Raw genomic sequence first — 27,282 nt, 5'->3', positions numbered from 1 at the left:
GTAATATCTGTATTTAATATGTATAATATGTGTGTATTTAACATGTTTAATATGTGATGTGTAATATGTGTGTATTTAATATGTGATGTGTAATATGTGTGTATTTAACATGTATAATATGTGATGAATAATGTGTATTTAACATGTGTAATATGTGTGTATTTAACATTTATAATATGTGATGAATAATGTGTATTTAACATGTGTAATATGTGTGTATTTAATATGTATAATATGTGATGTGTAATGTGTGTGTATTTAATATGTATAATATGTAATGAATAATGTGTATTTAACATGTATAATATGTGATGTGTAATATGTGTGTATTTAATATATATTGTTGCGGATTCGCGCCCGCCGGCGTGCGGACGGCCACGTAACTCGAATCGCGGCACGTCGCCCACCGGACGGACAATCCAGTCGTGACCCTCTCGGACTAACGCCGGGAACTAGTCACGGGTGGACCTTTCGGTCTCACCACGATCGTGCCAATCGGCCCCCGCGTGGGATAGGGTTGCTCGCCAAATTCGACCTACCTAAGTACCCACACGGAGGGTAGACCGGGCGATCGCACCTCGCCGCAGGTCGACTTCGGACACGGGCCACTTTAAGTGACCCGTTCCGTACTATCGGGATAACCGAGCGGTGTTATTCGTCGGCCTCGACGGTTCGATTAATTATCGGGCGTTTTAGCCCACGACCAACCCTTTACGTGAAGCAAGATGGAGATTCAATGAAAGAAAAGACGAAGCGAGGCGGGAAAACAGTTCAACATAACTCACATTTATTTCGCGATGAACGGGAAGCACACATATACAATTACACCAAAAGCACATGTAAAAGGAGAAGAAACACAATATTACACAAAAAGCAAATATAAAAGAGAAACACAATGCAGAGCTATCCGACTACCGAGCACACGGCAACACTTATACAATTTTACTTCACAGACGGCGCCGACAACACAGATATCCAAAGCAAAAGAAAAAGAACCACCCTCCAGGATGAGGGGGGTAGACGGGCCTGGGGCCGAGACCGTGTCGGGCCTACCCGTCTGATGATGAGACGCAGAGTGGCGGTGGCGCCCCAACTCCGCGGACAGTGTCTGGTAGGGGGTGGGAAAGGGGCCCCCTTGTCGCACTATCTCAGCGCGGGGGGAAACAGGAGGGGGTTGTTGATGCTCGGGGGGGAGGAGGATATCACCCTGTCTCGGGTCCCGCGACGAGCGTCTCCACCTCGACCTCGGTCGCGCCGCCGGCCTCTCCCTCCGCCGCTCCCCGACTCCGACGCGAGCACCCCCTCGATCGCCTTCGCCGCCGCCACCTCTCCACAGCTCCGTCCTCTTCTTCCCAGCTCCACGGACAACTCCCAACCGCCAACTCGAACTCTTACTTCTCCCCTCCGAACTGAACTGTTTGGTGAGCGCGGCCGTTTATATCCCCCGTGGCTTCGCCCCCCCACCTTTGACCCTTTACCTCCGACCCTTCACCTCTAATTGGCTCCCCATTGGACCGAGGAAAAGTGGGCGTGAATGCTTTTTGATCCATGAATTTGCATATAGCGACCTCACTCCAACGCCCTGGAGGCGGGGCCAAATCGCCCCACGCTCTCCGATAGGACGGAACAGAAGTGGGCGTGAGTCGTTTTTGATCCGTTTTTCTCGGAAAGTCTGTGATGTTTCTGAACACGCTGCTCGGTGCGCGCCCTGCACGAGTCCAGTATCGGTGCCCACAAGTGGCGCAAGAATGGTGGTGATGCGATGGTGGTGAGTTGTGACGGTAAAGGTCGTGGCTGTTGTTGTGAAGCGGCGTTGTGGTTGGTGGTTGCTGTGTGATGGCTGTTGAGACGTGGTTGGTGGTGGTAGTAATGGCGGCTGGTCCAAAATAAAGATAGTAAAAGAAAAATGGCTATCTAGAGGGGTCGCAGCCCGAGTGAATGACATTTATTCCCTCTAAACAACGGGTTTGGGCCTAACTACACATATACTTACAGAGATATCTCACCTAAGGGACCTGAATGGTGGTTTGCGAATTTGGTCAACCACAACAAAATATATATATATATATATATATATATATATATATATATATATATATATATATATATATATATATATATATATATATATATATATATATATATATATATATATATATATATATATATATATACACACAATGTGATGTGTCATATGTGTGTGTTTAACATGTACAATTTGTGATTAATAATATGTGTGTATTTAATATGTATAATTAGTGATGTGTCATGAGTGTGTATTTAATATGTGATGTATAATATTTTTTATTTTAATACAATATTTAATATGTGTTATATTTTCTCGAGTAGAATAATATGTGTGTATTTAATATGTATAATTAGTGATGTGTAATATGTGTGTATTTAATATGTTTAATATGTGATGAATAATGTGTATTCAATATGTATGATATGGCATGTGTAATATGTGTATATAATATGTAATGTATTTAATATGTATGATATGGCATATATAATATGTATCTTATGCCACGTACACTGTGTGAATGATCATGTGTGTGTGTGTGTGTGTGTGTGTGTGTATGATGATGATGATGCTTTTGTAGGGTGAGGAATTTAACAGCACATTGGCCTTTCGATGAAACCCTCTTACAGACATCACAATTGCTACACGAGACCACAAATACAGCCAAACAGTGGTGAAAACATAACGAAATGCAGTCCTGGAACTTCATTGCTTTACTCTCTATGTTCAAGTGTCTTCGTTGAATTTTCTCGAGTAGAACGTCATGTCAGTGTCAAGTTTGCTGCTGCAAATTTCATCCCCGAGTTTACAAATACCCCAGGTTTAAAAAAGAGCCACAATGAAAGAATTTATTTCAAAGGATCCCTAATTACCTTTTCCACAAAAGGTGGACCAAGGTTGTGTTTTCACCACTGTTTGGCTGTATTTGTTTGTTACTTTGCGAAAGTATTTTGCCAAGTATGTTGGTCTGTGGGTCCGTTTGGCTGTTTGGCTGTTTGGCTGTTTGTTTGTTTGTTTGTCTGTCACATGATTTTGTCCACATTTTTGAAGCAATCGTTCTGAAATTTTTTTGTGTACTTAAGTGACTGGCCAAGGACAGCAACACACATTTTTGGTCAGGATCCAATAATTAGCCCACGCTTTTGGGGTTAAGCAATCGGCCATGTACGTTGAACTACGTACGTGTCTCAGTTTTGTTATTCCCTTTTCTCAGCATCCGCTTGTCTGATTGACACAAAATTTTCACCTTAGATTGAAACTTGGCTCCTGTCCTCATGGGGAGTAAGTGTGATTTGTTTTTTTTGTTTATGTCATAGGCACCTTTGTTGTGACATCATAATTGCATACATCCGATCAGTATGAAAAATTGAGGGTCATCTAAGGATAAATTGGTCAACAGAAAAAGATTGATGACATCATCAGTTACGTGGTTCAGCAGCCACATAAGAAAAAAAAAAAATTCAAACATTTTCTTCTCTGAAACGGCTGGACAGATCAAGGTGAAACTTCACAGGTATGACGACCTATCCATGAGGAACAAAAGTTCCTCACCTATGACATCATAGATGCGTGGTTTGGCAGCCCTATGGATTGTCCTTAAAACCCCAAAAAAATTTCTTCTCCAGAGCAGCTGCACGTATCGAGGGGAAACTTCACACACGTGTTCCCAAAGTCTTGGGGATACCAGGGTGTTCACAAATAATTGATTGGTCACATGATTTGGCAGCCATGTTGGATTGAAGGAAAATATTTTTTTTAATTCCCCCTTGAACCACTGCATCAATCGATGTGAAACTTCAAAATTATCATCTTGCAGTGTTGGGGAATATATGTTTTAAATTTGAACCTGATCAGATGCATGGGCTGGCAGCCAGAATTATTTAAGTTTTTGAATCTGGGTTCTTTTTGATTTTTTTTTTTTGAATAATGCTCACTTGGCTGTGCCTGGATGCATTTGAGGGTGGAGGAGTTGCAGCTAAAGCCAGAGTCTTATCTCGGTTCCTCCTGATGATTCCATCTTTGTTTTTGCTTGTTCAGGTTCCTTCTGATAACTCCAATGCAGTACCTATTTTATTTGGTCTTCCATTTGATTTGAATTTAACTTTTTAAACCACATTCTGAATTCAATTGCATAAAGAGGACGTAATGGGCTAGGTGTCTGATCAAGGCAGGGTTACATCAAAGCGGGATGTCTTAGTACCCGGTCAACACTGCCAGCAGTTATAAAGTGGCAGTTCTAGTGTTAATTGGAGCGAACATTGAAAACTGTTCAATGGAGGAAATTGAAACTTTACCACATGTTACATAACTATTTAATATAGCACATATTGAGTGTACATCGTAAACCATTCAACGGAGGAAATTGAAACATTACATGTTACATGACCATTTGGTATAGCACATATTGAGTGTACATCGTAAATAGTTCAACGGAGGAAATTGAAACATCCCCACATGTTACATGACCATTTGGTATAGCACATATGACTTTGATGATACACACCCCCTCAGAACTTACATGGTGAATTAAACAAAGCCTAATGCCCAGAGACAGTCACTTCCTCGCATTCGAAATTAGAGTCCTTGTAATCGCTTCAGCCTTTATTGTGCTCAGCTGGTGAAAAAAGTGAAGAAGAAGAAGAATAAGAATAACAATATGGCGTTTTAATGATCTCCCGATTTATACTTTATCGATCTATTCTGGCGTCTTTATCAGCCTTGATAGTTATGGAAGCACTCAAACGAGAACTAAAGCTACTTTGTGAAGGCTTCTGAATGAATGTACTCCATAGCACACTTTTCAAAGTATAATTTGCACACATGCACTTCAGAAGTGGAGATGAAAATACAAATTTTCCACCAGAAGAGTTGGCTCTCCCAAAATCCTTCTCAAGGCTGCACGAGAAAAGTATTCTGTGAATACCATCTAATATTTTACGTGATTTTTCACCATTGAGTAATAGGGCAAAAAAAATAAACGATATATGGCACGATATCTCAAAAAGTTTGGATGAAATTTGGTGGACAGGTTGGGTGTTTGACCAGGATGAATTGATTCAATTTTGGTGAATATCTGGATCCGATAATTTTAAAAGTGATTCTTCACCATTGAGTGATCAGATCAGGCTAAAAACAATATATGTCATGATATCTCAAAAAGTTGTGGACGGGTTATGACAAAATTATGTGGATGAGTTGGTGAGGTGACGAGAACAAGCCGATTCGATTTTGATGTAGATCTGGCCTATCAGTGGATACAAAACGTAAACTGTTCAGCCTGGTGGAGGTATGTACTCTATCGAGTGTTCTTCTAGTTTTAAGAATCACCAACCTGCCAATATGTAGAGTGAGTTTTCATGTGTTGGTCTATGTCTTGTTCGTAGAACCTCATATTTTTATTGCTGTTGCATTCTGACTGAGATGATAGTGGATCTGACATGTGCCTGCCACACTTCTAACCTCTTTTTTTTTAAATAGGCGTATCGTAATCGAGACTCGTGGAAGAGCAGAACCACAGGATCAACAGACAAAATGTTGCAAAGGGAACATGGTGGGACGACGTCTAACAGGTGCACACAACACAAAGAGAGGAAATTGTATGCCAACGGTGAGGACAGGGTCTCAGTTGGTGTAGCAATGCTCATTATATATGGAAGAGATGATATGTCACGTGGAGTGGAGAGGTGACAGGGCAGGAAGAGCAAGACCAGAATAGAGTGGGTTAATAAAAACAAAAAACCTTAGACTCAGCTTCGTGACATGGATTCCAATGAGCCGGAGGGCCTTGTATTACACAGTGTCAGAGGGCGATTGGAAGAGGCAACACTTGTATATTGTTGTGAGCTAAGGACAGTGGAGTCAGGATGTGGCACTGCGTAGAATTTGAGATGGTAGCCAGATTTGGACGGCAGCTTGGAGTCTGTTGAAGATGAGTCATGATAGCTGATAGACCTAGGTCATGAGACTGTAGATGAGCATATAATTTTTTGGGGGGATTTGTTTGCTGAAATAAATAATGTGGGTGAACAAGTTATGAAAGGGTATCAGGTGGGCCTAAATATTTGTGCTTAGCTATTGTAGCTGAAGCCAGGATGTTTTTCTGGCTGAACTGGAGCAAGCGCTCAATGAAAGATGAAATTTGTAGCCTGTGCTCTGTGCAGTTGTCTCTCAGTATCCCTTTAAGATTGTGTTCACAAAGTGTTGTTTGCATTAATTATTGATGCAGATTTTTAAAATTTATAATCACGGGCTTTGTTTGTATTGTAAGTTGTATTCTGACTCTTATCCTGTAAATTATAAATGAATTGCATCACTGCAGTTCCTATTGGTTGCTGAGGTTATGCATATTTGTTACTTTGCAATAACAAAAAGAAAAAGAGCAATCGGAGATTGCAGACCCTCACCAGGGCTTATTTTGTGTGGCGTTTGTGTACTGGTATGTTAGGTAATTAATAAGAGCCATAATTTCGGGCTACGAGGTTGATTCCGGGCCGAGATAGACTCAGCTATGAGGATCGGCTGAAGGAGACAGGGCTTTATTCACTAGAAAGGAGGCGGTTATGAGGAGATATGATAGAGATGTTTACGATAATGAAAGGTATTGATAAAATAAGTGCAGATGAAGTTTTCAACAGAGTAGACAGTGATGGGACCAGGGGCCATAGCCTGAGAGTAAAGAAGAGGAGTGTTAAGACGGTAGTAAGGTCGGAGTCTTTTACTCAGAGAGTAGTTAATGCATGGAATGGGCTCCCTGGAAAGGTAGTGGCAGCAGAAACAGTAGATAAGTTTAAATTGCAATTGGATAGGTACCTGGAAGTTATGGAGATAGAGGGGTATGGCGATGTTGATCGGACTTTTAGGTAGCTTGAGCATTGATGGGTGATTGTGTGCATGTGTACGGAGTGCTGTTCGTGGGGGTCTCGTCAAGGGGGGGTTGTGTGGTTGATGCTGTGTGTTTTTAACCAAGCCCATGCCCCCTCCCCTGAGGAGAAGAAAAAAAAATACAAAAATAATAGACAAAAACAACAACAAAACAAATAAACAAATAAAACAACAAACAAGAAAATTATTTCATTAATTAAAAACTTTTTTTGCCTTTTCTTCCTTGGATCTTGTGTAGCTAAATTAGTATGGTGTTCACCCAGGCATAATGGGCTGAATGGTCTCCACCTGTTAGATTTCCTTGTAATAATTAGAACTGGCAGTGGTGACCGGGTACCAAGACGTCCCGCTTTGATGCAACCCCGCTTTGATTGGACACCTGACCCTGACCCATGTCATTTAAAAAAAAAAATTATTCATTATTCAATTGAATTTAGAATGGGATTAAAAATAAATTGAATTCAAATCAAATGGAAGACCAAGTAGGTACAGTCCTGCATTGGAGTCATCAGAAGGAACCCGAACAAGCAAAAAGCAAAGATGAAGTCATCAGGAGGAACCTGGATAGGATTCACATTTCAGCTGCTACTTCTCTACCCTCAAACTCATCCAGGCACAGCCAAGTTTTCCTGATTAAAAAATAAACAAAAAAAACCCAAGAAGAACCCATTAAAAAAAAAAATTCTGGCCTCCAGACCATGCATCCGATCAAGTTGAAATTTAATACATTCCCCATCACTACTACATCATAAATGTGAAGTTCCACATCGGCTAATTAAGTGTTTCCAGAGAAAACATCATTTAATATTTTTCTTCAATCCAATATGGCTGCTAAACCATGTGATCTATCAATTATTCCTTAACACAATTGTACACCCATGGCTTGTGGAACATTTGTATGATGTTTCCCCTCGATCTGTCCAGCCGTTCTGGAGAAGAAGGTTTTAGAGTTAATCCAACATGGCTGCCAAACCATGTGACTTGCGTCGTCAGATGTCATGTATGAAACTTTTGTTCCTCATGGATAGGTGGTCATACGTGTAAAGTTTCGCCTCTATCTGTTCAGCCACTTCAGAGAAGAAGATTTTTGAAGGTTTGTTTTTTTAAAAACAATATGGCTGCCTAATTGTGTGACAGATGGCGTCATCAATTTTTTTTTTTTCTGTGGACCATTTTGTCCCTAGATGACCATCAAAAATTTTCATTCTGATCAGATGTAGTGATCTACATTTGCCATTTTGACATCATAACGAAGGCTCCCATTACGTCATCAAAAAAATCATTTATTCCCCATGAGGAGTACTTGCCGTGTGCTGTTTCAACTTATTTTTTTTGGTACGCTTTCAGAGATAGAGATCCAAAGTTTTTCTGTTGGTCCAACATGGCTGCCATACCACGTGAGCGATGACAACATACTTATGATTGAAACATTCATGAGTAGTCACACCTATGGTGAAAATTTCGTCTCAGACTATCGTTTGCGGAGAAAAACATGAAAGTTCTGTGCGGGCAGACAGACAGACAGACACAGACAGACAAAGGGACCCAAACCCCATACCCTTTCCTTCGGCGAGGGTAACTAGATGACATCACAGTTGAATTTTAATTTTGATTCTCATTTGTGGGCTAATGTAAGTATTGATTTATTTGTTTCACTTCTTTATTGTTTGAAAAGTACGTAGAGTTGAATTTTCCAGAATTTCCTCTCCACTCCCCAATCTTTTATGACCTTGTATGATTAATTATTGTGCTGTTATGATGTCACTGAGAAGTTGCAAGTACTCTGACTTGGCAGAAGCTTTGGTTTGATGCAGAACATGAGCTCATTTGTCAGGCGATGCTTTTGAGACATAGCCTAAGAACATGATATTTACTCCATCATTAAGTTAATAGTTGAACATGACTGAAATGAAAGATGACTGAGGTGCTGGGCAAGCTTATAATATTGGTAGCAATGAATCGGTAAATTTGCATTTGTTGTTGTGCGGCTGAAATCATGTAGCCAGTTGCTGTTTACCGAGTGTTTGATAATCGCTTATCATTTTGTGTGTTGCCAGCAGCTGAAGTGTTTCCCCAGTTCCAGTATGCCATTCGTGTTGTTGGCAGCAACTTTGCTCCAACAGTGGAACGGGATGAATTCCTTGTTGCTGAGAAGATAAAGAAGGAATGTGAGTTTGAAATTTTCATTTCCGATTGTGAATGCCATGGCTCCTTCCATGGTAATATAAGTATATGGACATAAAGTAGTCTTCATCTACCAGGCTACCCGTTCACTTTCCACTGTCCCCTTTCTCTCGCGGCTGTCCCCTTTCTCTCGCGGCTGTCCCCTTTCTCTCGCGGCTGTCCCCTTTCTCTCGCGGCTGTCCCCTTTCTCTCGCGGCTGTCCCCTTTCTCTCGCGGCTGTCCCCTTTCTCTCGCGGCTGTCCCCTTTCTCTCGCGGCTGTCCCCTTTCTCTCGCGGCTGTCCCCTTTCTCTCGCGGCTGTCCCCTTTCTCTCGCGGCTGTCCCCTTTCTCTCGCGGCTGTCCCCTTTCTCTCGCGGCTGTCCCCTTTCTCTCGCGGCTGTCCCCTTTCTCTCGCGGCTGTCCCCTTTCTCTCGCGGCTGTCCCCTTTCTCTCGCGGCTGTCCCCTTTCTCTCGCGGCTGTCCCCTTTCTCTCGCGGCTGTCCCCTTTCTCTCGCCGCTGTCCCCTTTCTCTCGCCGCTGTCCCCTTTCTCTCGCCGCTGTCCCCTTTCTCTCGCCGCTGTCCCCTTTCTCTCGCCGCTGTCCCCTTTCTCTCGCCGCTGTCCCCTTTCTCTCGCCGCTGTCCCCTTTCTCTCGCCGCTGTCCCCTTTCCCTCGCCGCTGTCCCCTTTCCCTCGCCGCTGTCCCCTTTCCCTCGCCGCTGTCCCCTTTCCCTCGCCGCTGTCCCCTTTCCCTCGCCGCTGTCCCCTTTCCCTCGCCGCTGTCCCCTTTCCCTCGCCGCTGTCCCCTTTCCCTCGCCGCTGTCCCCTTTCCCTCGCCGCTGTCCCCTTTCCCTCGCCGCTGTCCCCTTTCCCTCGCCGCTGTCCCCTTTCCCTCGCCGCTGTCCCCTTTCCCTCGCCGCTGGCCCCTTTCCCTCGCCGCTGGCCCCTTTCCCTCGCCGCTGGCCCCTTTCCCTCGCCGCTGGCCCCTTTCCCTCGCCGCTGGCCCCTTTCCCTCGCCGCTGGCCCCTTTCCCTCGCCGCTGGCCCCTTTCCCTCGCCGCTGGCCCCTTTCCCTCGCCGCTGGCCCCTTTCCCTCGCCGCTGGCCCCTTTCCCTCGCCGCTGGCCCCTTTCCCTCGCCGCTGCGCCCCTTCCCTCGCCGCTCTGTATTTTTTTTGCTTGTGACTTTAATTTCTTACTAAATGAGCATGAAAATATATCACTTGGTAATTTGGATGTTTCTTGTCCTCACGACAGTGGTGAGGCAGGAAAGGGAACGGGATGCAGCTTTGTTTGCAGAGCTGCACCGGAAACTGCAGTCGCAGGTCAGTAACACCTTCTCACTTTCCTTCACAGCTTGGGTCTTTGCATGAAGGTTCTCATATGCAGATGTCATTTCCACATCTATTTGGCAGGGTATTTTACACCAGCGATGGGCTATCCTCTATCTGCTGCTTGGCCTTGCGGAAAACCCACGTAGACCCACGGACAAGGTGGGGCAATGTTGGAAGTGTTCAAACTGTGATGAAATGATCCTCATTGCTGTGACTGCTAACCTTGGCTTTGTTCCAATGCTTGTTGGAGTTTGTGAAGTGAATGATTGCACAATATGACAAGTTGAGCACTTGTTCTGCCACGATAGTGAAGTGCATTGCTTCATGTTGCTCTGTTATAGAAATTGTATACAATTGTGCAGCTCTATCCTTTCACTTAATACTTTGTCTTTTCACTCACTAATCTATCTTTTCACGTTCTGAAAAGAAAAAAAACTTGTATGCTTTGTGGAATGAACTTTGATTTGGTCAAGTTAGTGAAAGATCCCTGTTTGAATTTTCTATCTTCAGGGCTTTTCATCCAGCACTTTGTTTACTCAAGCCTTGGCAGCACTTCCCCATTCAACACCATTGGAGCCCACTTCTACCGCCACTTCAACATCTCGTCCTTCAAGCTTGCCTCTAGCCCCTCCATCTAACCTACCTCATTCTGGTTCCAGCTGTGGCAGGAGTGGGTTTCATAGCATCACTCCGCAACCTTCACAAGGCCCAACCCCAACACCCGAGTCCATATACCCAGGGTGGGATATGTACATACTGCTTGTTTTAGGGTCTAAAATCTTAGTGCAGTCCTATTAACCAGTGCAATTCTTTTTCTTCAGACAGATACACCCCACTCCAACAGATGCTTCTCATGGTCTACCTCGTTATGGATCACTCTGGAGCCAGGGTCTCATCAAAACAACTTCTTCCACCTCCTGCAGTCATCGTCAAAACAGCAACCAAAATGTTGTTCATCACGACGGCATTACTGGTGATGGTGAGAAATGTCATGTGCAATCGCCTCTTCATAAAACATATCAACTCATCATTTTACTTGTTAAAGGAAGTACAATCATTTTGTGATGTTCATTTCGTTCTGGTTGGATCCGCTCTTAGGTGAAGTGTCAGAGTTTGCGCTGGTTCGAGACCTTATCTTTGTCTTCCAAGGCATTGATGGACGCTGTGTGCATCTCGATTCTGCAGGAAAGACCTACTGTGTGAACAGCAAGGTGTGCTTCGTTCTGTTCGTCTTTATCTTTACATTCTCATTTGAAAACTCAGGTGTGAGAAATAACATGGTTCCTTGGATATGTTTTTTATATATTTTTTTGAATGTCTGAGTAATTTGCTAATGTCAAAAAAAATTAAATATTTTTGAGAGAGGAATTCTGTATCGGGGCATATTGTTGCTAGACAAAGGCGTGATGCAGCCCTGGATGGTCCTTATGTTCGTCTTGCTGTGATCCAACAGTAAGGTGACTGGGTGCCTATATCTCTTACAGTTAAGCAGAGTTCTCCACACTTTTAAAAGTACCTGTGCATCAGACATTTGGGCATGCGTTCCACTACCAGGTGTCACCAGGCACCAAACGTCGATCTTGGCCGATTCACCGGTGCAATTCTTAACTGGACCAAGTGTAGCAAATCCGTTTTTCTGCATCTCATGATATTGGAACTTAATTAGATTTCACGCAAACAATGGTAGTTGCTGATGATGCATGATGGTTAAACTGCTTGCAGCCTTCTTGGTTGAGTGGAGATCTAGCTTCTGTTTTAAGAGTATAAACCAGTTGTTTCATTTGGACAACATTATCAAGAAAAATGCAGCTGTTGTTGTTCGTCTTTCAGCTGCTCCCGTTAGGGGTCGCCACAGCGGATCATCCGTTATGATCCACATACTGATTTGGCATAGGTTTTACGCCGGATGCCCTTCCTGACGCAACCCTGGTCGCCTCTTACGACACAGGGATAAGGATTGGGTTTCGCCATGATTCCGGGCTGCCCTACACCCTCTCATAGCGTGGCCCAGTGCAGAGCTCCCATCCTCAAGCGATCCTCCAACCTAAGCCTCCGAGTAGCCGGATTACAGGCGCACGCCACTGCGCCCGGTATCAAGAAAAATGCAGCTATGGTCTTGTAATTCTACATGCCTTAAACTAACTTTATCTTTTTTTTTCCAAAACATGCAACCCTTCTCCGTCCCCTCTTTCAACATTTCTCAAAATCAGACCATTGTTCCATCCCCATTACGAGGAGCTGTGGCGCGGCTGTCCGAGCTCGGCTGGCTTCACAACCGTTTGCGCAAGTTCACCGAGCACCGTCGTCTTGATTCCAGTACAGGACTTATGTGTCAGGTTCTCCTCACATCATGCTTCAGACAAGTACACGATTGACAGTCACACATGAGAAAAGTGTCTGGCTGTATAACTGTTCAAATTGTGGAGTTTGTTAATGAACCTTTAATTATTGTGAAATTCTACTTCTTATTTTTGTACCCTTGCAGAGCTTCTGTGTGGCGCTGCATCAAGAGCTGAAGGAATATTATCGGCTGCTGTCGGTGCTACGTTCTCAAGTACCAACCTTTTTTTTTCTGCATAGAAGTCTAGGCTCATGGAGGAGCAAAGCTACAGAGGGCAGCATGTTTTGCAGACTGACAGAGGGTCAAAGTGGAACAGGTAGACAAAGAAACACCAAGACACATTGTAGAAGAATAGTTGATTGGTAAAAAGGGAGGGAAAGAAAAATATAAAAGGTGATTGAGGAGGTCAGTAAGAGTGTAGTGTGTGTGGAGGGGAGGGAGGGAAGCATGAGGTGAATATGGGTTGTACTCTTGAATGACTATAGGGGAAAGTGCATGAGAAAATAAATGGGAAGTCCTTTGCATGGATGAAAGATTAGAGGGGTGAAGGAATGGAGGGTGAATGCTCAGCTTGGACTTGGGAAATATAATCAGATGTGGGATTCTGGGTTTGGGTGGTGGGCTTGGGATCCTAGGATCCTGAGTTCAAATCCCCCTCAGCTGTTGAATTAATACCAGGTGGGTTTGACTCTGCCTGTCATCCTTCCGAGGTCGGCAAAATGGGTGCCAGATTGCTGGTATCCTGTGTTGGAGTGGCGACCCATCCAGGATTGTACCCAACAGCCAAGGAGACTGCTGAGGCAGCACCAACACTCTGCCAGAGTATGGTCCCAATGAATGAATGGATGGATGGATGGATGGATGGATGGGAGAGGACAGAGGGGAGATATGGTGGGTGGATCGACGCCAGAATTGAGGTGATAGAAAACCGAGTCCACAAACCTAACTGCAGTGAGCAAGAAGCGGACCCTAAGATTAGACCTCTTTCCAAGAGATTCTAACAATCAGAAAAGCCTTGTACACGACTGTCTCTAGAGGAGCAATATGGAAAGCAAGTACATCCGCCTAGAGTGGGTAGCCATACTCTATGATACTTTGAATGTACACCGTGTACTCCATAATGAGCTATGTGTGGCTCACAATGGACTTGGTTCTGCAGAAAATATGATGATATCAGCCATCCTTCAAGATCTTTTCCTAGATATTGTCTGCTCAAGACACATTCCATCAAATAGACATGCCTAAGAGGTTTAAGAACTTGCACCTCTTCCAGGGATTGGGTCCTGCACGTTGCCCAGGTGCTTTGGCCTAACTTGTTTTGGGACAAATTATCAGAAAATGTTATAATTTATCTTTTTTGAGTTGTCATTTTTCAACTTAACATGTTCTTTTACTGCCTGTGTCTTTCCAGCTTCAAGTTGAAGAAGACCAGGGCATCACAGTAGGACACGAGGAGCAGCTAAGCATGAGGCGCCTCCTCGTGTGGACCTATGAACCGCGTCTACGCCTCAAAACGCTTGCGGCACTTGTGGATCACTGCCAGGGTAGGATGTAGCACACGCTGCACCAGTCACTCACACCTCGTATTCCTTTATTCTATCCTCAAACACTGTAATCTACCTGATTATCCATACAAAACGGTGCTTTGAACAGGCTGTAAGGGAGGAGCGCTGGCAACTGCGATTCACGCATACACGTTGACCGGTGATCCCTTGATGAAGCGCCTTTCCTGCCGCATACTTTCCCATGTGGCGTCCCCACTCCATGCGCTGCTCGTACATTGGATTACCGAGGGGGAGTTGGATGATCCTTGCCAGGAGGTGGACGATTAGAACCTGCACTCATTCTTCTCTGCTGCCTTGAACTATTCCCTATGTTTTCCCTTCACTCATTCTTTGTAATACACACCGTATTACTATTAGTCTGAAGTATTATTGAATTGTGTCTCCACTTGTTTCATTGCAAGCTGCCATCATTCTCTGTCTGCAGTTCTTCGTGGCAGCCAACCCAGCTGTGCGGCCCGAGCGACTTTGGCATGACAAGTACTCGTTGCGCAAGCCCATGATTCCTTCATTCATCTCGACAGAGCAGGCCCGTCAGGTACGGAAAAGTATTTCATGCTTGTGTGGTTTGTTTTGCCCAAGAAATCTCAGTACAAGTTGATTCATTATCCCCACACTTAAACAAAAATGCAGGGGTGTGTTGTAATTGGCTCCGTCCATCTGTCATGCTATCTCCTACATGGTTGTGTGGAAACTCACCAAACTTGGTATTTATGATCAGCACATGGGACAGAGGTGCAAGAGCAGTATAATTTTTGGCCCCACCCCCTGGGGCAGGGTCAAATACCAAAAAATGCAAATACAGGCACATTTTAAAACATTTTTTTAGTGAAACTTTGATATGGAATCATCATTGGGAGACACTTGAAATATTTAATGATTCTTTGGATTTGACCGAATGAAACCCTTTGGAATTACCCTTTAGTACCCTTTAGAGTTACCCTTTTGAACCTTTTAAAGCTACCCTATGTTTCATGCCCTAGGGGGTGGGGATTATTGTCAAAGGGGTCAAAAAAGGAAGGAAAAAAAACAACTCCAAATTTGATAGTGTCATTCCTGCTGGAACTATTTGCCATCTTTCAACCTTGGTTTATCTGAGAAGTGTGAGGATTTGCGATGGTAAACCATCGACTAGCTCTAGTTATGCTTGTTACGTGCTCGAAGTGCTTGCTGCTTTAAAAAAAATATTGCACCCGTGTCCAAGGGAAGTAGTTCGGTTTGGCATTTTAATATGAAATAGGCAAAGCCTAGAAACTAATGAAACCCTTTAGAATTACCCTTTAGTACTCTTTAGAGTTACCCTTTTGAACCTTTTAAAATTACCCTTTTGAACCTTTTAAAATTACCCTTTTTGAAGCCTTTAGAATTACCCTTTTGAAGCCTTTAGAATTACCCTTTTGAAGCCTTTTAGAATTACCCTTTTGAAGCCTTTAGAATTTCCCTTCAGAATTACCCTTTGGAACCATTTAGAATTTCCCTTCAGAATTACCCTTTAGAACCATTTAGAATTTCCCTTTAGAACCTTTTAAAATTGCCCTTTATAATTACCCTTTAGAACCATTTAGAATTTCCCTTTAGAACCCATTAGACTAACCCTTTGCAATTATCCTTTAGAACCCTGTAGAATTACCCTTCAGAACCCTCTTGAATTACCCTTTAAAACTCGTTAGAATTACCTTTGAGAACCCATTAGAATAACCCTTTGGAACCCTCTAGAATTACACTTTAGAACCATTTAAAATTAAACCCGGTGGGTTACAAAGGTTCTTCTTCATTTTTAATGGACAGATAGATGGAAGGAAGGACATAGCCAAACACTGAAGTGGCTTCACTGCTTAAAAAATTGAGGATTAAATTTTGTATAAAGCCTGTTTTACAGCCTGCAAACAAATTCCTTAATTCGTCTTGCACAAGTATATTGTCAGAACTTATTTTGTTAATGGCATGCCAAGTTGCGCTTTTGGAACAGAGTGCTTCGTTGGGCTTAAATCGGTATTGTGACCGCAAAATTGAGAATTTTGTGATTGTTTCCTTGCTCAACAATGTAATGATGATTGATTGCAAACTGTCTCCTCTGCAGGTGTTGTCCATTGGAAAATCCATCAATTTCCTTCATCATGTTTGTGGGGACCGGACACTGGAGACCAAGTCAAAGAATATGCTCGAGGAAGTGGGCATAAGCTCCAGTAATGGTAGAAATCACCGCTAACAACAGGACACAGATTGTCACCTTTGATCACAGTTTCACACATTAAGAAAATATATATATATATATATATATATATATATATATATATATATATATATATATATATATATATATATATATATATATATATACACGAGGTCCGTCTAAAAAGTAACGGGACTGACTTCACAGAAATTTTATTCCAAAAAATATATTGAAATCACAGCTTGTCCCCTTCAAAATAGTTTCCCTCCAGTCTCACACACTTGTCCATCCTCTTCTTCTACGCTTCGATGCACCCCCTGGAAGGCTTATTCTGGAATCCTCCGGAACTCCGTCGTCACGACCCTTTTGATAGCCTCCACATCAGGAAATCGGGTCCCCTTGATCACCCCCTTGAGCTTGGGGAATAGAAAAAAAATCACAAGGGGCCAAGTCTGGCAAATACGGGGGTTGCTCCAGAGTTGGCATGTTCCTCTGCCAGAAACTGTCATATGCTCAGGGCACTGTGAGCAGGGGCGTTGTCATGGTGGAGCAACCAGGCGTTGTTCTTCCACAGATCCCTCTTGTCCCGGACTGATCTCATGAGGTGCCGGAGGATCTTCTTGTACACGTATTGATTCACTGTTTGACCCTGTGGTAGAAACTCAAAGTGGACGATGCCCTTGATGTCAAAAAAACATGATGAGCATCACCTTGACCTTCGACTGTTTTCTTTGGTCTTGGTAATGCTGGACTTTACCACTGACGACTCTGCCGTTTGATCTTGGGATCGTATTCGAATATCCTCGATTTTTCGCCAGTTAATGACTCTCCCAAGCAGGTCTGGATCGTCCCTGAGGTGCTCGATAATATCTTGACAGACAGTGACTCTTTGCTGTTTCTGGTCCTTGGACAACAGGTTGGGGACCATCTTTGTGCACACCTTGCGCATTTCGAGATTTTCAGTGATGATACTCCAGACAGTGTCCTTGTTGATGGAAAGTTCCTCAGCAATCATCCGCACCGTGAGTCGACGAATTGCATGCACCATCTGCTTCACACGCTCAATTTTGTCCGCCGTTCTGCTCGTTGAAGGTCTTCCAGACCTTGGATCGGCTTCAACCTTCTCCCGTCCCTCATTGAACCTCTTGTGCCATTCAAATGCATGTGTATGTGACAACGTTTCTTCCCTGTAGACTTGCTGCAGCATTGCGAAGGATTCGGAATGTGTTTTGCCAAGCTTGGCAAGAAACATCAGATTGACTTTCTGCTCACGACTCATAGCGCGACGACTCAGCTGAGACAACGTGTAAAGCACGACCTGTAAAAGAAATCACACAATGAGCGCAGTCAACCATCACCAATAATATATATATATATATATATATATATATATATATATATATATATATATATATATATATATATATATATATATATATATATATATATATCGCTGGAATGATGTGAAAGACTGTGACGCAACCCGTTCATTCAAGTTGTGTAAGTGGAGCACACAGCAGGCTCAGTCCCGTTACTTTTTAGACGGACCTCGTATGTACACACACACACACACACACACACACACACACACACACACACACACACACACACACACACACACACACACACACACACACACACACACACACACACACACACACACACACTCTTGACCCCTCCCACACTCCTCTCGCTGAAGAAGCTGCATAAAGCAACCCAAAAAGACCTCCACAAGGTAAGCACTATGCTGCTTTGAACCTTTCCCAGAGTTCCTCAACAACTATAAAGAGATGTGGGTGGGTCTTTCTTTATTTATATATTGATTGCTTTTGACGTTTGGACATGGTACATGCTTGGGATCCTCATTGGTATGTATTGCTGTCTGCGCTTTCGCTGATGATTCACGGATAAGTGATGAAACCGGTCTGATAGCTGAGGGTGTGTGTAGCATTAGGATTCTCATGTGTGCACGATGTGTGAACGTCTTTATAGTTGTTGAAGAACTCTGGGAAGGGTTCAAAACAGCATCGCACTTACCTTGTGTACGTCGTTTTGGGTTGCTATATGCAGCTTCTTCGGCTGGAGGAGTGTGGGTTGGGTCAATTGTTTATAGAATCCCAGCCACCTGGGTTTAGTTGATTAGGTGAGAGCTGATTAGCTATTCCCTCCATTCACAGGTGAGACATGTGGTTGGATCTTTCATATATATATATATATGTATATGTATATATTGTTGTGGGCCGGGGGGTTGGGTGAGAAGACCAATAGGTGTGGGCCTTGACCCAGCTATGTCGGTTCCCATCACACTCCCCGGAATTGTAAGCCGTCGCACACAGATAATTCCGTGACGCGGCGGGTCGCTTAACTGACTGGACGCCAATAACTCAACCGCGTGACCTAGGATCCTCCCGTCTATGGGTTAATCGTGTTACCTAATTGATCACATGATTTAATTACCGGTGAACACGCCCTCACCACGGCGCCACACGCGCTGATCTCTACGAGGCCCCACCTTACAGCGAAGGCGCACGTGGCTGATTTACTTCAGGGATAATTATCAGAAAAGAAGAAGAGTAGGGATGAAATGAAGGAGAAAATGATTTAAGCAACCCTTGCTATTAGATCATCACAACTCACTCTCTTGTTGTCCCACTAAACAAAAGGAAGGGGACTATTGTACACGTATAATAATGGAATAATTGTCTTGGGACACCTATCTGTTGTATGCATGCGGTTCCGAGAACCGCAACAATATATATCTGATGCTGTTTGGGCTTTTATTTTTCTACCACATAGGTTCATTCCCACTGTGATTACAATTTATCCTGCATTCGCCTACACTGTCTGCAGATGGTGATTGGCTGCTGAGTGCTGAGCGGGTGAGGTCCACGTACGAGTGTACGGCAAAGCACCTGCTGCACATACTTTCATCACGTTATCAGATTTTGGAGCACCTTGGCGCACTTCGACGTTACTTGCTGCTGGGACAAGGGGACTTCATCAGACACCTGATGGACCTGCTGAAGTAATAGCGATGAACCTCCTGGTTTATATCTTGCTTCAATCTTTCCCCTTGGATTAATCAGCATGTTAGTTTGCATAATTCGTAGATCCGACACAATCCGAAACTACCAATCATCATGTCAAGTGTAAAAATGCGCGTGATGTCAAATGCTTGCATGAAAAGAAACAACATTTCTCTGAAAAACAAACTATAGTGGTCAATATCCACAAATAGATGCTATTGAAGTAATAGCTGTCAGTTTTCGATGGTTCCTCAGATTTCAGCGTTTTGTTTTTTCAGAAATTTGGTGATTCACGAAATCGATGCAAGGTTGAAAAAAATATTTTAAAGGGGGTAATTGGTGGTTAGATGTTATACTGATCTCGTAACTTTATTTCTGACTCTCTAACTCTGTCTTCCGAACTTGTCTGTTTTGCTTGTCAACTCGAGCTCAACTTCGATAATGGAAAAAGTGGTGTGCGGTATTGTAAACCGAAGATTTTGAGATCTATTTTCATAGATTTAATAAGAATATCGACATGAAGGACTCCTTTTATCATACCACGATAGTCCCAGTAAAAAAAAAATACAAGATATACACAACACCATTTTCTCTCGCCTTTCATGTGAATGGTAAGAAAACTTTGTCCTATCTCAATTGCTAGTTCTGCCTCATCATCAGGGTCTTCCGTTGAGGATCCTGAGGAGGAGGGGGACTATTTGGCATTTAGACCGGTACAATCACCGCAGCTGAACTCCGACTCGGACCCAGTGCAGGAGAGCTTTTATCAAGATGGCGAAGCATGCACATAAAAGTCGCTACCCCCAAAGCGCTAAACACTATAGTCAAACACAACACTCAACCCCCCTCCCCCGCCCACTCCACCATCACGGTCGGTGCACATTTCATCCTGCCATGCACCCATCGTAAACAAAGAAAAAGCTTTAAAGAAAGAGATAAGTACTGGATGATTGTGTACCCCCTCCTCTCCTCAAGCACCAACTAGTGCCGTCGGGTGGTCACTCGACATTAGCTAAGTGATATTACACAATGTTGATATTGTTGTATCGTTGCTACTTGGAGGGACGATAGTTGACATGCAAAAAAAATCAATGCTGCCCAGGCCTAGTGTCAACAATATATTTCTGGATAATTCACTGATGTTGTGTAATAAGTGACATGCTCTGTTAAACAACAACCTGGACTTTCCATTTTTGCCAAACATTCTCAGCATGACTTTACTGGAATAAACAGGAGCCAATCACAGGAGTGTGATTTACAGTTAGTTCGTGTTCTCCATCTCCAAAGGTAGACTCACAGGTGGATATTGCATGAGGATCTTCCAAATGGGATTGAAGAAAATGAAATTAATTTTCAAAGGAAAATGTTCGAGCACGCACCTTTTTGATAAGGTGATGTTGAAGCTGGATAGGAACCTTTGCGAAGGTCGCATGCACATGTCCGTTCACGGTGATGGGGGTCATTGAGAAATTGGTAGATGATAAAGTGTGAGGAATTGATGCCAGCCGGAAAAAAAAGTTTTGTTCGCCTTGACTGGGGAACAATCAGTTACATTGAAAGAATGCAAATTATGTACAGTTTCTCCTGAGAGTTTGTTTTTTCCCAGAAATTGGACAAACCATGACTGGCACTTTGTGTTACCTGTGATAAGGCCATACGATATGGCAATAAAATGTGTTCATTTTTGGAATCTGCAACAAAAAATTGGGATCTGTTCAGAATTTTATACTTTGCTTTCTCATCAAAAGAACTGAAAACGTGTTAACTTTCAGTAATCGTTGAAATTCACAAAGCCAGAAGTGTGAGCAAAGAAGCACATGATAATCTGAGAAATCGAAACTGAATATGCCCAGAAGCAAAAGGTTATGACGAAGGATGGTAGGAAGCAGAAGAGTAGGATCAGTCTTTTTTGACAAAGTGAAACTGAACTTCAGCTTAATTATTATATACTAGCCCTGTGCCTTTTCAGGAGGTGCATTATGGTCATTCAGGCCAAGGATGCAAAGATTCATTGGCTTTATTGCACTCAGGTTGAAACCTTCAATAATTTCCTGGCTTGCTGCTTGAAGGCAGAGATTCTTCATGGCAGATCAGCCAGGCAGCTGAGGACTCTTGAACGTCGTCTATGAAAATTAATGAACGTGTGTGTGTGTGTGGGTAGTGGACGTGAAATTTCTTTTTGAAAGAGGTCAAGAAAGAAGGCAGCTTTGTCAAGGAATCAGGTTTCTGCTGCCTCTGTGAATTCTGGACTCGATATGCAAAAAAAAAAAAAAGAAACAGCAGCTTGCTCCACGCCATATGCATTTTTGACCGTACAACTCGAGGTTGCACTTTGAGTGGGAATAGCTTGGAAAAACAACTGTTAGCCTATCTGATGCATTTGCTAAATGAAGAGGTGTGAGACCATATCCCACTTGAAATCTTGAAGTTCCAGGTGGACTCATCGCTTTACGTTATTGTCAACGGGTGGGCCAGTGTAACTCATTCAAGAATGTAACTTGTTTTGAGCAAGCAAGCTGTAGTAACACTCTATGTGTTCTATGGACCACTGGTTGAATCATCATTCAACATCATGGGAGAAACTATTGACTCAAAATCATTCCAGCTTATGTCGGAGACACTTTGTGCCATGCAGACTGTCAATTATGCATTCGAAGGACAACTTGCATCCGTTGAAGACAAAGTCTTCGATATCCCCCGCCATAGTAAATGAGGATTAACAAACTTATATTCCCTAAGCGTGTGCAATATGTATGTGAAGTTTCCCCTTGATCTGACCAGCCGTTCTGGAGAAGAGGATGTTTGAGGGTTTTAGGGTAAATTCAATATGGCCGCCAAACCATGTGACCTATCAATTAGAAATTAACAAACTTCTGAAAGGATGTCTTGGGGAAAGTGTATGTGAAATTTTGCCTCAATCTGTCCAGCCGTTCTGGAGAAGAAGATTTTTAAAATTTATTAATTTCCAATCCAAGATGGCTGACGAACCATGTGACCTATGACATCATAAATTTACATTCTGCCTTCAATCCTCCAGTGGAATACGTCTGTGAAGTTTTGTATTAATCGGATGAGGTATGTTTTTCTATCCAAGATGGCCGCCAAGCCATGTGACTTGTGATGTCATAATTTTTACTATGTATGCAGACATGATGGAAGATGATACTTGCAAATTTTTGCTTCGTTAGGTTATGTGATTCCAGAGAAAACATTATTTAATATTTTTCTTGAATCCAACATGGCTGCCAAACCATGTGACTTATCAATTAGAAAATATCAAAAGGCACCAGATCACCACTTGCTTGATATGTGTACCAAATTTCGTAAATATATCTTGAGGGGATTTGTAGTTAAGCTCCGGAAACGAAATGTGACAGACGGAACCCATTTCTATAACCCCCGCCAAACTTCGTTGGTTGGTGGGGGATAAAAAAAACAAGAGCTATTACATACTTTAACAGACCTGATCCAAAGTACAACCCAGTTAACATGTGTGCAGAAAGATAAGGTTGCAGCTCAGAGCCCATTGTCTTAGTTCATATGCACCACGTGACTGTGGGTTAGCATCAGTTCTCCGCAGGTGTGCAGCAATGCTACTGATGCAGTGTCCTGTGAAGGTTTTATCAGGAATTCGTAATTTATTCAGGATGCAGGCGATAGCCAGCAATCCCCTTCTGATCAACCTACCAAAATCAAGAATCACTGCTCATCTTCAGTCTTTAATTCCTTTTTTCCCACCTTTGGAACAAACTCCCACACTCTCTTCAATCCCATTCTTCCCTCCAGGTCTTCAAAACAGTTGTTCACCACCACCTCTTATCTTTCCCCCATCCAAAACCACGATCTTTTCTACCCCCGCTAATCCACCCCAAACTCACCTTCAAATTCCCTGCTTTCCTTCCTGAAAGTCACTATGGAAAATCATCTTTATCTCTTTGCTGATGACCACCCTCTGCCGTACCATCTGCCATCCCTCAGATTGGCAAGCAGTAGCCTCTTCACTCTGCAAATTTGGATAAAATCACAAACAGGTCCAACATGTGGAACATGTGTTTCTCACAATCTCACCATGTTTCTCCAAAAGGACCGTCTGGAAAACTCCCCATCGACTTTTAACACTCTTGAAGAATTCCTTTCATTCAAGCTTCTGGGTCTCACTATCTGCCATGATCTTTCCTGGGAAAGCCACATTTCCAAGCTGGCCTCCAAAGCCAGTTGCCAACTGGGCATCCTCTGTTGTGCAAAGTCCTTCCTTGGCACACCTGAGCTCCTGACCACATACAAAGCTTTCGTCCGCATCCTGATGGAGTACGGCTCTCCACTCTGGGCTGGTGCTACTGCCTCTCACCTTTCTCAGCTTCACACTGTGGAAACCAAGGCATTTAGGATCATTGGTATCTCCCACGATGAAGCTGAGTCTTTGGGTCTCTCACTTACTTACCGCAGGCAGGTCGGTGGTCTTTCTGTCTTCTTCCGTCTCCTCTCCGGCCTCGCCCCCTCCCCCCCGCTCTGTTTGAGATATGTCCCCATATTTCCGTAGGGTGCTCAGTGTCTGCCAGCAACCCCCTTATGGTAAAACTAAAATCAAGAATCACTGCTCACCTTCACTCTTTCATTCCTCTTTTTTTCCTGTCTTTGGAACAAAATCCCACTCTTCCCTCCAGATCTTCAAAACAGCTATACACCACCATCTCTTATCTTCCCCCATCTAAAACCATGATCTTTTCTACCCCCGCTAATCCACCCCAAACGAAACCCCTTCAAATACCCTGCTTTCCTTCCTGAAAGTCCCTGTTGTGTAAGGACCTGAAAGTCCCTGAAGTGTCCATCTTGTTTACCCTGTGTACTGCGCCCCATCCCTCTCCCTTCCACAGATCTCCTCATGTCTCTGTTCCACACTGTTTTTTTAATTCTCTCTCCTGCTCCTCTTGTCTCCTGCTCCCCTTGTTGTACATTCTGTGTGTTAGCTCTCATACGAGCCTCGACAGTGTATACAAAAAAAAACTCGCGTACTCTTCACGTAGGACACCATGTGATCTTTAACTGACTCATGCTTGCAGATGGGGCGTCCGATTTCTCCTCCCTCCAATGGACAGTATACACACTGATGCCCCATCCTGCCTGCCAAACACCAGGATGACAGTTTATAGCTGGGTCGAGATTCAAACCAAGGTTAGACAACTCAGAGGTCCAAAAATGAGAAAAAGAGAAAATTTGTTGATAGAGGTTCATTGTCCTGCATCATCTGTCATGACTTTCAAGAAGTTGTGTGGAACTTTCTCAGACATTTTGGACAAGCTAGCTATCTTCAAACTGTAGGCAGCCGTCGTCGTTGGAAATGAGAAGGGGTGGGGCTGAGCGAAAATCCTGGACCAATGAATTTCTGGATCCCTACAGGTGAAACACAATTTATCTGTGTATCCGAAATAAAGTTACTATTCAGACTTGTATTTTATTGCACATTAGATGCTGGCATAATCATCACTGGTCCCTTTTAGTCTCTTATCCCACTGCTTTTGTTTGTCCTATCTAGGCCTGAGCTGCTGCGTCCTGCGACCTCCCTGTACCAACACGACCTTACGGGCATTTTGGAGACTGCTGTGCGTGCCACCAATGCACAGTTCGACAGCACAGACATTCTCCGCAGGGTGGATGTGAGACTCTTTGAGGTGACAATCACAGTTCCATAAAAGCTGCCTCATTGTTTTCAAATAGAAACACCTGCTCCCACTGGGAACAGTAAGGGAGGGAAACTTTAAGTTGGAGATGGTTATCCCAACTTTGGAGAACATTCCCATGCACACCCCAAGTAAAACTAACAAGTTTCAATGCATTTCTTCCCACAAACATACAAACAAACAGACACATATATTTCAATGCATTCCCCAAAATCGATGATGACTATAGTTTTCATTATTTGATAATACAAGGAATGGCATATTTTAGAATGATTTGTACAACTTCAGGGCATTTGAGTATTTTTTTTTTAGCAATAGCATCCAGGTTCAAGTTATTCTGTTTCGTGGTGCAGCAACGCATTGCCACATATGACAATTCACCCACTCGTGATAATTCCCGACTTGCACCTAAAAGTAAAGAATATGAATGAGAGGTGGCCATCCCAACTTTGTAGAATGTTGGAAAGCTAATAATTGCTTCAATTGGAAACAAAACTTTGTGTCCGCTTTACCACCAGAATACCCATTTTAAAAGGCCGTCTTTCCCTGACACGAGAAGAATAAGCAGGACTTGGGGCTTTTAATGTTGTGGTTCCAACAGTACACCATCAGGAACCCTTTCGAATAAAGCATCACATACGCAGAATGAGCACACAATTATATACGAGGTGTGTTCAAAAAGTATCCAACCTTAATTTTTCGTGCGTAAACAAATGAAGCTAGGGAGGCGTGGTTTGGTGCACGTATGTAGGCGATCCTAATCCGTATGCGTGAATATTTCCCTGCCTGCAGAAGCTGTCAGTCGCCGACAGACCGCCGATGAGTGAGGAAGTGTAAGTGAGCGCCGTCGGATTTTCGTTTTTGACAAAATGACGGAAAAACTTGAACAACGCTACTGCATCAAATTTTGTGTAAAGCTTGGCGATTCCCAAGTGGAAACTATCCACAAGATTCAACAGGCCTTCGGGAACGAAGCAATGGGCACCACACAGATAAAAGACTGGTACAACCGCTTCAAAGATGGTCGCACATCAGTGGAAAGTGAAGCACGTTCTGGTAGGCCCTCAACATCCTGAAATGAAATCGTCATTGACCAAGTGAGGACCCTGCTGATGCAGGATCATCGAATCACGATCAGAGAACTTGCAGACGAGGCGGGCGTCAGCATTGGATCCGTTCATTCCATTGTGACTGAGGATTTGGGCTTAAGGAGAATCTCAGCGAAGTTCGTGCCAAATCTGCTAACGATCGCACAGGACATGCTGGAGACTACGAACAGCAATCCCAACTTCTTCAACACAGTGATCACTGGCGATGAGACCACAGTGATCCGTCATTTTGTCAAAAACGAAAATCCGACGGTGCTCACTTCCACTTCCTCACTCATTGGCGGTCTGTCGGCGACTGACAGCTTCTGCAGGCAGGAAAATATTCACGCATACGGATTAGGATCGCCTACATACGTGCACCAAACCACGCCTCCCTAGCTTCATTTGTTTACGCACAAAAAATTAAGGTTGGATACTTTTTGAACAAACCTCGTATAGTAATACTTCTTGAAGCAATATAAAAGATATAATATTTCATGGAAGGAGCACACAAACAACAACAACAACCACATCCATGGTGACAGCAGCAGCAACACCAACTATGTGTTGTGAAAAATATGATTTTATTTGTTTCACTTCATTTTTCATCCTCATTATTGGATTATTAAAAACAAACAGATAGACATGCAATATGTTTAAAGTGCAACATTCAGTATTTAGATTAAATCCATCAGCAAAGCGATGGGTCGGCATGGCGAGTAATACTGTAAACCACTGGGACTTGTAATACACTCTCCCACCAGGAGCAGTGCTACACGATATTCATTTGCAAAGAGAATGCTATCTCCCCCCCCTGCCTGCCCCTCTCCCGAACCCCTGCAACTTTGAATTTTGTTTTATGCTGCAAACCTGGGAACATCCCAAGTATAACCACCAAGTTTCAGCTCATTCCATTCAGTGGTTTAGGAGTGCATAAAAGTATTGCAAAAAAAAAAAAAAACACACACACACACACACACACACACACACACACACACACTTGCAAAACCCCGTC

At 43.4% G+C, this 27,282-nt stretch overlaps 1 protein-coding gene across 5 annotated transcripts in view; it reads left to right on the top strand.

Annotated features, from left to right (window-relative positions):
* The window catches only part of TUBGCP3 (tubulin gamma complex component 3), an 83,824-nt gene that overhangs the window by 15,202 nt on the left and 41,340 nt on the right, over positions 1-27,282 (top strand). For 2 of the 5 annotated variants that reach the window (XR_015051138.1, XM_085854383.1), the window contains exons 2-15: positions 8,965-9,075; positions 10,323-10,390; positions 10,481-10,558; positions 10,910-11,139; positions 11,221-11,378; positions 11,498-11,610; positions 12,610-12,735; positions 12,885-12,953; positions 14,152-14,284; positions 14,394-14,560; positions 14,730-14,840; positions 16,383-16,494; positions 19,326-19,500; positions 25,035-25,170. Coding sequence is in view for 4 of the 5 variants with exons in the window: in XM_085854383.1 (XP_085710509.1) it covers positions 8,965-9,075; positions 10,323-10,390; positions 10,481-10,558; positions 10,910-11,139; positions 11,221-11,378; positions 11,498-11,610; positions 12,610-12,735; positions 12,885-12,953; positions 14,152-14,284; positions 14,394-14,560; positions 14,730-14,840; positions 16,383-16,494; positions 19,326-19,500; positions 25,035-25,170 (1,787 nt within the window). In the remaining variant the exon portion in view is untranslated. Of the gene's footprint in view, positions 1-5,503; positions 5,596-8,964; positions 9,076-10,322; positions 10,391-10,480; positions 10,559-10,909; positions 11,140-11,220; positions 11,379-11,497; positions 11,611-12,609; positions 12,736-12,884; positions 12,954-14,151; positions 14,285-14,393; positions 14,561-14,729; positions 14,841-16,382; positions 16,495-19,325; positions 19,501-25,034; positions 25,171-27,282 lie in introns of all 5 variants that reach the window. The other 3 variants (XM_085854386.1, XM_085854385.1, XM_085854384.1) reach the window with 3 other exon arrangements.

Source organism: Eptatretus burgeri, chromosome 14, assembly GCF_056783735.1.
Source record: "Eptatretus burgeri isolate ZD-2024b chromosome 14, Ebu_testis_v1, whole genome shotgun sequence".
Classification (NCBI taxonomy): Eukaryota; Metazoa; Chordata; class Myxini; order Myxiniformes; family Myxinidae; genus Eptatretus; species Eptatretus burgeri.
This window is presented reverse-complemented; position numbering and strand designations above follow the sequence as displayed.